We start from the raw sequence: 13,433 nt of genomic DNA on the forward strand, positions 1-13,433 counted from the left end.
GTGGAAAAAATTAGAGGGATCATTACCACATACCCCCCCCACACCCAATCTCCTTCTGTTCCTTTAGTTAGGGATAAAATTATTAGGGAAACAGGTTTTCAGGCTTTAAGGTGCTGGTAATAGCAATGGATATTTTAAAACGAAATCTGTAATTTAATAAACAATCCTTAAAGTATTCTTTTTCTTAAACCCAAAACGTGTATTGAGTGCTCCCTGGAGGTAAACAGTTCTGCAGCAGCAAGTTTGACTCTGGAGACAGTGAAGAGAGAGAACATGCTCACTGTTGTTTGATCAGAGAGGGGACCAAAGAAGCAAAGGCAGTGACTGGCTCTAAAGTCAACCACATTCAGTTCTCTTTGAGAAGCAATCTGTGGCAAAGATGAAGGATTCTTTAGGGAAGAAGAGGAAAGAGGTCCAATTCTTAACTCCAGAATCCTAACCTGAGAGAATCTTTGAAGTATTTCACTGAATATGTTCCGTTAAAAATATTCAAGAAGTAGATGCCCATACTTCACTAAACATTTCTTCATGTTAACAGTAACAGTTAGGCAGAGAAATATTTGCAAGGTGTCCAGTGACAACATTTTAGTTATTTTTCTTAAGTAAAAAAAGTTATGGGTTAATTTACTGCCACTTCCTTTTTGTGACTTAACCATCATTTAGGGATTTCTTCCATTTTCTGTTATTCCTCATCTCACTGTCAACCACTTGTGTCCTATCTGATCTTCCCCTTTACCTAACCTCTGCTAATAAGATTAAGCAATTATCCCATTTTATTCTAATTCCAGGAACAGTTTTTGAGGACGGGAAGAGATGTGTTAGCTACATGAAGGGGAAAAGTGGTATGCACTGAGTATGGAAAGGTAATTCCTCGTGCCCACCTTCTGAAGCAGGAAAGGATGCTGAACCAGACTCCCTAGAGTTCATGTCATCAAAAGGCCACAGGAGTCCTCTCAAAATATTCTTAAGAGGATTTAGCCCCTTTTAAAGGGGACTTAACATGTGGGTGGTGTCTCCATTTAAACTTTTTCCCATGGCTTAAAAAAAATAGCCCTCTATTTAAAGGCTTCTCATGCCAATGAAAAGGCACTAAGAATTTTTGTACTATTTTCACTGGAAATATTTGGAGGATTAGTGTTTCATGGTAATTCTGTCCTCCAGTACTGTGATTTACAAATGGAAGTGACTTTCTAACACAGAAAGTTTAAAAAAAATATTAGAAGATGGCCTTACACAGAGTATTAGCTGTGAGATGTGTGCATGACCATCTTCTTCTCTCCTGGCACAACCTTCCCCACCAATGTAGGCACCATAATCAACTGCTTCTTTTGAAGGTTTAAATCTTTACTCACTATGGAATTAAAACACCACTAGGGTTAACTTCTGTCCTCTCACAGTCCATGAAAGTTGTGCAAACTAAGCCCCAAGGCCTGATTTTCAAGGGCTGAACAGCCACAGCTTCCATTCAATTTGTCGTATACAGTCAGCTCAGCATCTGCAGAAGCCAGGCCCTACTACAACAGAGTGGTGCTATTCTCACTGGTGTGGCTTAGAGACTGCATGCCCACAATTACTCTATAATCGAGGTCTCTGGTGATAGAAAGGTCCCGTAGCAAGGGCTGGGTTGAAGAAAGACACCCACCAGGCACAACCATTTCTGCTATTTGTTAAGAGCGGTAAATATATTATTAACCCTTGAGGCATGTTTATAAAGGGAACTATAAGAACTCTATAGACTGAACACTTTTAATACTAATCAAGTAGAGGTTTAAAACTGCCTGCCTCCCCCTCCCCCGCAACATTGTAAGCCTCACAGATTTGTTCTCTTGTGATTATGCTTGTAGATATGCCTGTTAGTGAATTCATTTAACAAAGTCATGTTGGAAAACAAAAGCACTGGACTGGACATCCTGTTTCCAGAGCAGTCTGTACCATACCATGTGATTAACTAGTGGGTTAAAAATTACAGAAAGATTTACAAGCATGACAGCAGCAAATCAAGTTGTCTTTTTTAGTGAAGATGTCTTTTTTTAACCTCGAATGCGACTGTTACTGTAATCTTTTGATGAGACTATAATGCACGTTCCTGAAACCTCCATTGTCCTGTCAGCAATAAGCACCTGCAACAACTGTATAAAAAGGAAGCTTATGTCATCGTTGTGGTTTGCCAGTAACATTAAAGACAGTGACATGAACAGCTTATTAATTAAAAAAACTCCCACATCTTAACCAACACTTAGGAAGGTTTCTAGCTCATTTCACGGTGCAACGTGTGAGTATCTTAAGGTTAAACGGCATTAAAATCCATTTCCTTTAGTTTTTATTGTAAATCTCACTAAATTAGAACTAGATCTTCCCTAAAAATTCTAGAGTCTCCATAATATCAGCTAGTACTCAGCCCTAAGCACATGCTCACTTACTAGTAGAAGGAACATATTCCTTAGGTGACAGTAGTTTGTACTTCTAAAATTGATAACACCAGGCCACAACTAAATTTAACAGAAAACTCTTGCAAAAACATGGACAAGCCAGATACAACCTGGGAGGTGGTGTTTGTGAATAGGTAGTAAATAGTATCTTAAAAAGCTAGTATTGTATGCCTGAAGACCTGTGCTCAAGAGTTATTTTAGCCCAAGCAATTTAGCATTCAGGAGCTCCTGTGGCTGGGGCACTGGGGAATTGCCCTGCTTGCAATGCATTTTTTTAATTCAAAATACTAACTATTCCAGAGCGACACAGGACACCGGTGTCATTTAGTAATTTTCATTGTCAGGAGGGGCTCACAGTGCAATTAAGTCTGAGAACTGCTGTTTTAGATGTGTTTCTTAAACTACATTCCATAGAACACCAGTGTTCTGCGAACAACTTGCAGGTGTGCTGCGAGTATCTGACACTTTTTTGATATTATACACTGATAGTAAATATTTTCTCTTATTAAAACCAGATACAACGTTACCTCTTCATTGCTATGATACCCGATTAAATTATTTCATTTTGGTTTTTCTGTATATGTTGCTCTTTGGTTTTGTTGTGGTGGTGGTGGTGGGTTATTTTGGTCTGACAATTTTTTTTTAAATAAAATTTTTGTAAGTGCACCACATAAAAAGATTATTGTTTGGTGTTCTGTGGTTTCTAAAAGTTTAAGAAACACTGGTTTGGACCATGTGAAGAAAGTGAGTTTGGTAATCTTATTTTAGAGACCCTAGTGGACATTTGCCTGCATCACAATGCCAGAGAGAATGCTCAAGCAAGGCCCAGTGCTGGAATGCCTGCAGGGCCAGGGCTATTTAAATCCTTTAGCCAAACCATGGAGGTTAAAACTGCACTGCTCATGCACCTGCCTGTCCATTTTATGCCTGGGTCAAGCCAGTTCAGGGTGCAAGTCCCTTATATCCATGGAAACTGAGAAGACTATTTTTCTCTCTCAGCAGACCTCTTTATGAGGTTTACCTGAATTTCATCATCTGGCTCCCCAACTAGTAACTACACCACCCATCTTTGTTGTAACAAGCAGGTGAGGCTTGCCTCCAGGAAGAACTTCACAGACAGCAAGGCAGGCACAGTGTGTTTAATGAGTCCAAAACATCCAGCGCTCACCTGCCTACACTTTAGTCTACTCTGCAGAGTTCTCAAGAAATCCCCCTGCCTCCTCCCTTGTATCTCAAATGACAGCCCTAGACAATACCAGAACCAGAAGGGTAAGGTCCAGCTTTCCCTCCAGGGAGGGGGTTAGGATAGGAAGGAAGAAACCTGCCCTTAGAGCAGGCCAGGGAGGGGGGAGAGAGAAACTACCAAGCCCCCTCCCCCGAGGAGATGAAGTGACTTTAAAATGACATGGGCCAGACACCCCGGGGCCTGAAGCAGGAACCTGACCAATCACTTCCAGGGGCCATCAGAGGGCGAGCAGCCGACTGGGAGATGAGGCCCTGAACGCTATGGGGGCGCCGGGAGTAAGAGATAAAAGAGGGGAGCTAAACTCGGGAAGAGGGCGGGGTGGGGGAGGGAGAAAAATTATGTCTTACCTGTTCCCGCATTGTGTTGTGCCCCCCTCCCCCCGCTGCTCCGGGAGTGCCAGAGCCCTAGGGCAGGGGGCAGGGGCGCCCTGAGTATGGGGTGGGGGGGATGCTTCTCCCAGGTTCCTCCTTATGGGGCGGGGGAGAAGGGAGGGTTGCTCTCGCTGTTGGCCCCTGCGTGCCCGGCCACTAACCTGCTGGAGGGGCATTTCCGAGCCCAGCAGCGCCCCGGGCAGCCCGCGGGAGGCGAGGAGGCCGCGCGCGCGCGTGCGAGGGGGGGGGACAAGGACCGTCCCAGGCCAGAGGCAGGAGGAGGAAGCGGGTGTCCCCCTCCCCCCACTCGGCTCAGCGCCCCCTCCCTCCTGCCCGGCTCCCAGTCACAGACGCGGCCTCCGCGCACGTGTGCGAAACGTCACCGGCGAGTCCGGGGTGAAGCGGAGACACCAGCTGGGCAGAGCCCCCCGCTCCCCCAGCCACGGGAGCAGCGGGACCCGCATCCAGCCAGCCCCTGGAGGAGCCGTCGCCGCAGCCCCACGCCCAGGACGCCCCAGCGCCGCGAGCTACCTGCAGCGCCAGGCACCGGCCTCAGCGGGCTCTTTGTTGGAGCCACAAATATCAGTGGGGGACGCGGACCCCGCCGGGGAGAAGGGAACAAGCTGCAACCGCCCCCACCCTCCCCGCTTTATTCTCTGCAGCCGGAGCAGGACGGGCACCACCGCCGCGGCCGCAGTTGTGGAGAGGAGGCGCCGGCTGGACCAGCCCGGGCCCGAGTTGGCGGGGGAGGGAAAGAGACAGAAAAGTTTATTGCACCACGCTGGTGTCCCAGGCCTTCCTGCCCCCTGTCCCCGGCTGGAGAGGGGGCAGCGGGGCCCTGCCTGGGGCTTAACCAGTGTCCCCTTCGCCCTCCCACTGGGATGGGGGGAATTACCGGGGGGCGGCCTTCGCCTCCTCCTAGTGCGGGCTGCAGCAGCGCCGTCCTGCCGGCCGGTCCGTGCGGGGTGCAGTATAGGGAGCCGCCAGCGGGCTGGCCCCCCTCCGCAGTGAGGGCAAAGACACTGGGAGCCTGGGAGGCAGAGGAGACATAGGACGCCACAGCCGCGCTGCTGCGGATCTGGATGAAGGTGCCGGCGGCGAAGTGGGCTGGGAAGCTGGCGGGGGTCACCCGGGAGTCCATGGAAGGTGCGGGTGGCTGCGTTGCTGGGGCTGCCGGCTGGAGTCCCCTTCTCATCCTTCCCTCTGGGTCTGTCCCCGTAGCCGAGTCTCGCCCGCCCCCCCCCCCGGCCTTCCCGGCTCCTTTCCGCCTGGATGCCGAGGCCCGACTCGAAATAGTGGGGGCGGCGGGTGCCGGGGGGGATCCGGCTGCAGGATTCGGGGTCCCGGGGGGGGATGAAAGCGGAGGGGCGGGCAGATGCGGCGGATGGAGCGGGGCCGCTCCCGCTGTGTGGGGCCGGCTGGAAAATGGCTCCAGGAAGCGGCGGCTGCTGACAATGAATGAAGGGAAGGGAGACGGGTTACGCGCCAAGGGCCTCCCGCGAAACTCGGATTTCCCGCCCGCTTTTCAAACGAGATTTGCATAGCTCCGCCCAGTGGGTGCGTCCTGTACAGCTGGCTCTCCCATTGGCCCGCTGCTTCCTCACTCGTATCCAATGCCCAACCCAGTTAACAACTTCCCTGTTGCCCATTGGCCCGCTGCCGTACGGGGTTGCGCTATTTGCATAGACTCTGTTGATTGGCTGCGGAGGCGAGGCCGGGGATTCCCCCCTGAGCCGCTGGGATCCCGGTGCGCCGGCTCGGTGACAGTGACAGCCGGCGTCTGCGCGTTCCCGAACGTGCCGGGGAGCTTTCGATCCCGGTGTGTTCCCTTCCCGCCGCCCTAGTGGGTGTGCGGCTGCTGGCACGGTGCAGGGAGAGGCTCCCCGTAAGGGCGGGGAGAGGACTAACCTCAAGGAAGAAGAGAAGGTGACTGCTGCGTTCTTTGGGCGACCTAACAGAGAATGATGAGAAATCCTGCCAGATCTATCCAGTGAACACAGCCAAGAATACATGAGCAAGGAGGACGGGTCTGTTCTGGAACGGGTTCTATTCAATAGTTTCATCAACAATTTAGATATCGGCATAAAGAGTATGTGTGGTTAAGTTTGCAGAGGATACCAAGCTGGGAGAGGTAACAATTGCTTTGGAGGATAGGTTCAGAATTCAGAATGATCTGGACAAACTGGAGAAATGGTCTTAGGTAAACAGGATGAAGTTTGATAAGGGCAAATGCAAAATACTCCATTTAGGTCGGAACCATCAGCTTCATACATCACAAAATGGGAAGCGATTGTCTAGGAAGGAGTACTGCAGAAAGGGATTTTAGGAGTCATAGTGGACCACAAGCTAAATATGAGTCAACAATGTGATGCTGTTGCAAAAAAAGCAAACATGATTCTGGGATGCATAAACAGGAGTTTTGCGAGCAAGACACGAGAAGTCATTCTTCCCCTCTATTCAGCGCTCATTAGGCCTCAGTTGGGAGTATTGTGTCCAGTTCTGGACAACACATTTCAAGAAAGATGTGGAGAAATTGGAGAAGGTCCAGAGAAGAGCAACAAGAATGATTTAATGTCTAGAGAACATGAACTATGGGGAAAGAGTGAAATAACTAGACTTGTTTAATTTCCAACAGAGAAGACTTGAGGAGTGTGATGGAGTGGGGGGAGTGCATGTGTGAGTCAGGCTGGATGTCTGAGGCAAGCAGAGCAGCTCCCAGTGGCTAAGGAGGACCCTGGGGCTACAACTGGCAGGTAACACCTCTGCCCTGAACAAAGAGGAGGGAGGAGCCGAGCTGGGTTTTGAATTGGGGGTGCAGTTAGAGGCTAGGGGAAGAGAGAGCTGGAAGGCAGCCAGCCTGAGGAGGGGGAAAGCTACACCCCAGAGGGGCACCCCTCGGGGTCTTCTCCCCAGGACGGGTTGGAAGGACTGTCTCTGACTGCTGTACTGTCGCTTCTGTGAGAAACTGGGTCTCTGTTGCCTAATAAATCTCCTGTTGTACCTGCTGAGTGAGAGTCACTCCTGCCAGCGAACGAGGTGTAGTGCAGGGGGACCCCTGAACCCCATCACAGGGAGACATGATAGTAATTTTCAAGTCCCTATAAGAGGATTAAAAGGAGGAGGGAGAAAAATTTGTTCTCCTTGGCCTCTGAGGATAGGACAAGGAGCAATGGATGTAAACTGCAGCTTTAGGTTGGACATTAGGAAAAACTGTCTGGGTGGTTAAACACTGGAATGAATTACCTAGGGTGGTTGTGGAATCTCCATCACTGGAGACATTCAACAGCAGGTGAGTGAGACATCTATCGGGGATGGTCTAGACAGTGCTTGGTCCTGCCGTGAGGGCAGGGTACTGGACTTGATGACTTCTCAAGGTTCCTTCCAGTTCTAGTGTTCTATCACAGAGCAGATGGGGCCACCGTGAGTAACTTTGTGAAGAATAACATAACTCAGTTGGAAGGGACAGGGTTAATCTGGGCCCCGTGGTGTGATGACTAAAAGAGAGCAGCAAGACAATCTTGTAATGGAGCCATTGCTTGTAACTGTTGAGGTTTGCATTGAAAATGGGACTCAAATTGCATTTTCTCACACTGATTAAATTTGCCATCTGAATGTAACCTCGCCTATTTATCAGAGGCCAACTGACTTTCCTTCTTTGTGCAGTTAACTCTTTTAACTTGTAAGGTTTAAAAGTGAGCCCTTTTTAACTATTTTACCAAACAGTTGTTGTTTCCAGACCCCTGTTACTAAAGAAACAGTTCCCATTTTCTTTGAACTTCACACATCTATAATAATTCATAATGTCTCAGGAATAGGCCATGTTCTAAATTGTACACAAAAAAGTTCCTTTTATTTATCATGATATAGTTCAATTTAAAAATTGAATTAAGTCCAGCAGCTATTTCCATTGTTTAATGTTAACTACTAGACCTCCTAGCTTACTTCCTCCCAGGATCCTCGCTGATTACCCTGGATCAGATTTCCTTCCAGGCTTCCCACTGAATTAATCTTGATACAAGAAAGCATCCTGTTCCCTAATATGTCAGTCTTTAAGAACAGAAGTTCCATTCCAATAGACCTGGTGAAGTGCATCAGACTAAGGTCACATTCTTCGCAAACCTTCATCCTTGGCTTTGGCTGCTGCTGCACCACTCCCCCCCAGGCCCAATTACATACTGTATCAATGACTCCATTACGCCCCATGCAATTCTGATGTCAACACATGATTCTAGGATCCAGGGCTCTAGACACAAGTCTATGGTAACTATTTTGTGGGTGGTGCTTGGCAGAGAATCACCACTTTTCCATGTTCCAGTGCAAAGCTGTCCCTTCCATAGGGCGAAGTGAGGTGGCCACCCCAGGCCCCACACTTTTGGGGGCCAGGCAGCAGCTGCCTCACCCATCCTATGGACGAGAAGGGGAGGATTATCTGGAGCAGGGGGTGGGCAGCAGCAGCTGCAGAAGTTTGCCTCCCCTCAGCCTGTGCCCCCATTCCCAGCACTCATCACATGATTCCCCACCATGGCCTCCCAATCCACTGAGCCCTACTTCTCCATGGGTTTCCACCTCCACATATCTTTCCTTCCTCTCCAAGAGCCCTGCTTTCCTCCATATTCTTCATTAGCATTGCCAATGGAAATCTCAGACTGATGAAGATCAGAGTGGACCTCCTCTTGGGCAAGGTATAGAAGGTTCACTAGAGGAAAGCCAGGTTCTTTCTGGCACTAGCAGCAGAAGCCAGCTATCTCTTGTCATGCTGCTGGCCAGCAGAATCCTGTGTCTCACCCCTGATACTCCCACCCCACATCTCACTTCACGGAGCACTAATTCCACCCGTGCACCGCACCCTATTGTACTTCTTCTGTCCCCTGTATAGCCAGGCTTCCATCATGTTCTGCCACCATACACCACCTGCTAACCATGCTCTGTGCACAACTCCCTTCTACTACAGCTGTCCACTTCTACCATCCCCACCCTCGCCCACCAGCCCTTGATATCCTCCTCCCATCTCTTCCACACCCTTCAGATGCTCCAAACTACCCTCACATTTGAAAAAAAAAACAGTCAAATCAACTAACCACACTTGGTTAATGGAGAGCTCACACTACTCAGCTGCATTTCCTGTCATTGCAACCATTCAAAATGAAGTCTAAGAGGAAGCTACCAGTTAATCTGTTGCTAACAGGCAGAGTAAACTCTGTCACATTTTACCTTCTACAACACCAAGTTCATGCAAGTTGTGGTCAATCTGCAGGCTAATGTTGCCAGCATTGGTGCCTCCTTTGATTTTGAGTCATTGCCTTGATAGGAAAAGCAGTTAACTGTAAGTTAACCAGGTTTTTATGTGGATAATGTTGAATATTATTTCTGCATTACCAGTGCTTTACATCCTGCTAAACATTTACATTACAGTGAAATAGCTATAAGGAGATCTAAGGGGTAGCATGGTTGTCAAATACCAATAAGGCCTCTCTACTTCAGTTGCCATCACTGCAGCACTTTGGTCTCACACACTGCTGTGTGGGCTTCTTCCTAGAGGGCAAACAGCCCCTGCTTCTCCCACTCAAGGACACTGAATTGCATCACTCTTAATGAGAGGCTCTTTAGAAAGCTGGGGAGGAAGGGTAGAGGATTTGGAGGCCAAACAGAGGCAAGAAGGAAATAGAGGGGCAGAAGGAGGGAAAGGAGAACCAACAGCAGAAAACAAAGAGGGCAGAAGGAGGTAAGCATAAAACTACAATGGAGGAATAGAGAACTTGGGTGTAGTGTAGGCACCAGAAGGCAGGTAACAAAATGAGAGTTCCAGAGAGCTGGGAGAGAGAATTGCATTCCTGAGGATGAGTCTAGTCTACCATGGGCCATCAAAATATGTGACGCAACTTCAGCCACATGACTAAGGAAGCAGAAGTGGACATTCACATCTACATACCATGGTGTCTTCACTGCGGTGAATTGATGGCACGTGCTGTCCCATTGACTACCCCTACTTTTCTCGTTCTGGTGGAGGACCAGAAGTGATGGAAGAAGGCTATAATTAAATGTGATCTGTTGACCTCACTGGATTGATCACTGCCTGTTGGTCTGGTGGGTAGTGTAGGCATGCCCTAAGACAATTGGAAACTAGGGAATCAAGAGGGTGGGGATGGTAGAATATGTCAGGTAGAAAAAGGAGTGTGTGGGTAGGGGAGGGAGTGTTGGGATTGTGAGTGTAACACTACTCGTAAGGAAGTGAGAACATGTGGAGCAGATAAGTGGAGCTCCAGAAAGGGGGTGAGTGGAGAATTTGAACTAAGAAGGCAGAGGAAAGTGAGTTGGTTGAGCAGAAAACAAGGCCGCAGGAAAAGAGGGTAGATGGCCCAGAAGTTGAGGGTTCAGTGTAAGAATGGGTGACAGAATGGATCACTTGACAATTACCTGTTCAGTTCATTCAATCTGGGACAGCAGGCATTGATTGCTGTTGGCTCAACCCCCCACAGGGTGTCACAGCACTGGCTCAACTCCATCCCCCATCCCCTCCGCTGCCCTAACCCAGGCCAGGCTTAACTCCCCTGCCCCTCTCCCATGGCCCCAGGATGCTGGAGTAGCTGGAGCATTTGTCTCACTCAGTCTGGCCAATCTTATGTATGTTGAGGAGAGAAGTAGGAACATTAGAAATTGATGAATGATGACTCTGGAGAGGGATGAGTGGGGAATGGGTGTGTGTGAAGGGGAAGTCCAGGAGTAGAATGGGAGATATGTTTGTGAAGGAAGGGAGCAAGCCCAGACACAGGGAGGTTGAAGCTTGCTTATGGGTACATATGAAGATGGTTTTGAAACCTAAGAGGAGGCACTGTCAATAGTATCACCCTGCCACAGTATCAGGGGATTGGAATGGAGATTGGTGGCCTCAAGAAGGAACTGAGTTCTAGGGATCTCTGCAAAAGGGAGAGGGAAAAACAATGCTGGCTCTGCAGAATTAAAAAAGTGTTAATAGAGCAGAGTGGGGTAAAGGGACAAAGAAGAGAAAAGCATACAAAGGAAAGAAAATTGACATAGAATCATAGGGTTGGAAGGGTCACCTCAGGAGGTCATCTAGTCCAGCCCCCTGCTTCAAGCAGGATCAACCCCCACTAAGTCATCCCAGCCAGAACCTTGTGAAGCTGGGACTTACAAACCTTGCGGGATGGAGAATCCACAGCCTCTCTAGGCAATGCATTCCAATGCTTCACCACCTTTCTGGTGAAGTACTTTTTCCTAATATCTAACCTACACCTCTCCCTCTTCAACTTCAGACCATCACTCCTTGTTCTGCCATCTGACACCACTGAGAACAGTTTCTCACCCTCCTCTTTAGAGCTCCCCTTCAGGAAGTTGAAAGCTGCTATTAAATCACCCCTAAATCTTCTCTTCTGTAAACTAAACAAGCCCGAATCCCTCAGCCTCCCCTCACAGGTCTTGTGCTCCAGACCCTTAATCATTTTTGTTGCCTTCCGCTGAACCTGCTCCAGTATATCCACATCCTTTTTATACTGGGGGGCCCAAAACTGGACACAATATTCCAGATGTGGCCTCACCAGTGCCAAATAGAGGGGAACACCTACTTCTTTAGATCTGCTCGAAATGCTCCTCCTAATGCATCCTAGTATGCCATTAGCCTTCTTGGCATGTGGAGAGGCAACTGGTGTGGTAGGCGTTTCAGACACATATGAAGAAAAGTTCTTGGCCCCCAAGAGCTTACCAACAAATGTTCTAACTTTGTGGGGATAGACCCTGCATCAACTTGAAGTCCTGTCAATAGTCTAGAGTCTGGATAGATTAAGTGTCAACAAAAGGAAAGGGCAAACACAACAAACTCAGAGGGATTATATAGCGAAACTGAACACATGGCTTCTTCGCTGTAAGGGTTGTTTTTAGTTTACCATTCTAAAAAATAAGCAAAGTCAAAAGTCTGAACCAGAATGATAGGAGTGGCTAGGCAGTTCGTGGCGGAAGCCTGGTCACAGAGTGAATTTGAAAAAGAGCTGGAGATTGCTTCTGTTAGAGAAAAGGCTAGGGTGAGTAGGAAGAGTATATTAAAGAAGTTTCCAAGAAGCAGGCAGAGCCTGTTACATTCAGAGGTATGAATAGGTGCACTTCAGTTGCATGGAAATAACCTCCAAAAGGGAATTTAGAAAAGTATACTATTACCTCAAGAACAATAAGAAAAAAGGCACAAGACTAAGGTTACGTACCACCTCGAAGAGAAAGCAGCATATCAAGTAGCAGAAATTTGCAAAACACTCCTTTTTAAGGAGACAAGGGTTTACTTTAACTAAATTTAAAGGTGAGGTCAGTGCTAGAGAAGTCCCTATAAGTGGGTAGCACTATACTCAGGAGCATTAGTGGGAAATAGATGATTATCAAGGCAGGGAATTCTGCTAGCAGGGGAGCACTTTCTATGGACTGGGTGCCCTATCAGGCTACATCCACACACCAATGTTATTCCAAAATAATCTGTTCTGCAATAGCTATTCTAAAATAGCTGATTTTGAAATAACACAGCTAGCCACAAGAATGCACTTTGAAATACCACCCAGTTATTTCAAAATAGCATGTCCAGACACATTGTGCGTATTTCAAAATAGTACCATTGGATGCCATTATGACTCATTTCGAAATAGCGCTATTCAACGTCTTAACAGCGCTTATTTTGAAATAGCTGTTTCAAAATAGGTGTTATTCCTCCTGCAATGAGGTTTACAAAATTCGAAATAATGCACCCACTATTTCAAATTTCTTTTGAAGTAGCACGTGCGTAAAGTAGACGCTAGCACAGTTATTTTGAAATATCGTCTCTTACCTTGAAATAACTTTGCTGTGTGGCCCTAGCGTCAGTGTTTGGTAAAAGTCAATGAGTTGCTAACATATAGTTAAAGGTCTCAGCAGGATAACCTTGTTAGCTTGTAGCTTCACAAATAGCAAGCAGTCCTGTAGCACCTTAAAGACTAACAAATGTATTAGGTAATGAGCTTTTGTGGGTAAGACCCACTTTCTTAGCTCATTACCTCATATATTTGTTAATCTTTATGGTGCTACAGGATTGCTTGTAATTTATATAATTAAAACTAATGTGTAGAAAAAGCTGAAGAAGAAGCAAGGGTACTACTAAAGAGGCTTGAAAAGGAGGATGGGGATGGTGTGTTCAAAATGGCAGGCCAGGAGAATAATATGAGTGATGACAAACAGATCAGAGTAGGAAAAAAAAAAAGATAAGGTGTTTAGAGTAGGGAGCTCAATTTTCAGTATTACTGACTATGGGATAATTTAGTTCATTTGCCTTTGGGAAGTACATGAGCACCTTCTGGAAGTGCGTTAAAAGACTACCAGCATTTGTCATGTGTGGTTTATTTTTTAATACCTGAATTACTC

At 47.4% G+C, this 13,433-nt stretch overlaps 1 protein-coding gene across 1 annotated transcript in view; it reads right to left on the bottom strand.

Annotated features, from left to right (window-relative positions):
* Positions 1 to 4,336, bottom strand: part of E2F3 (E2F transcription factor 3) — a 69,902-nt gene extending 65,566 nt beyond the window's left edge. Inside the window, exon 1 of the mRNA XM_074985895.1 lies at positions 4,208 to 4,336. Within this exon, the coding sequence (XP_074841996.1) occupies positions 4,208 to 4,222 (15 nt within the window). The 5' untranslated portion in view covers positions 4,223 to 4,336. The remainder of the gene's footprint in view (positions 1 to 4,207) is intronic.
* Between the last annotated feature and the right edge of the window lie 9,097 nt (positions 4,337 to 13,433).

Source organism: Carettochelys insculpta, chromosome 2 (assembly GCF_033958435.1).
Source record: "Carettochelys insculpta isolate YL-2023 chromosome 2, ASM3395843v1, whole genome shotgun sequence".
NCBI classification, from domain to species: Eukaryota; Metazoa; Chordata; order Testudines; family Carettochelyidae; genus Carettochelys; species Carettochelys insculpta.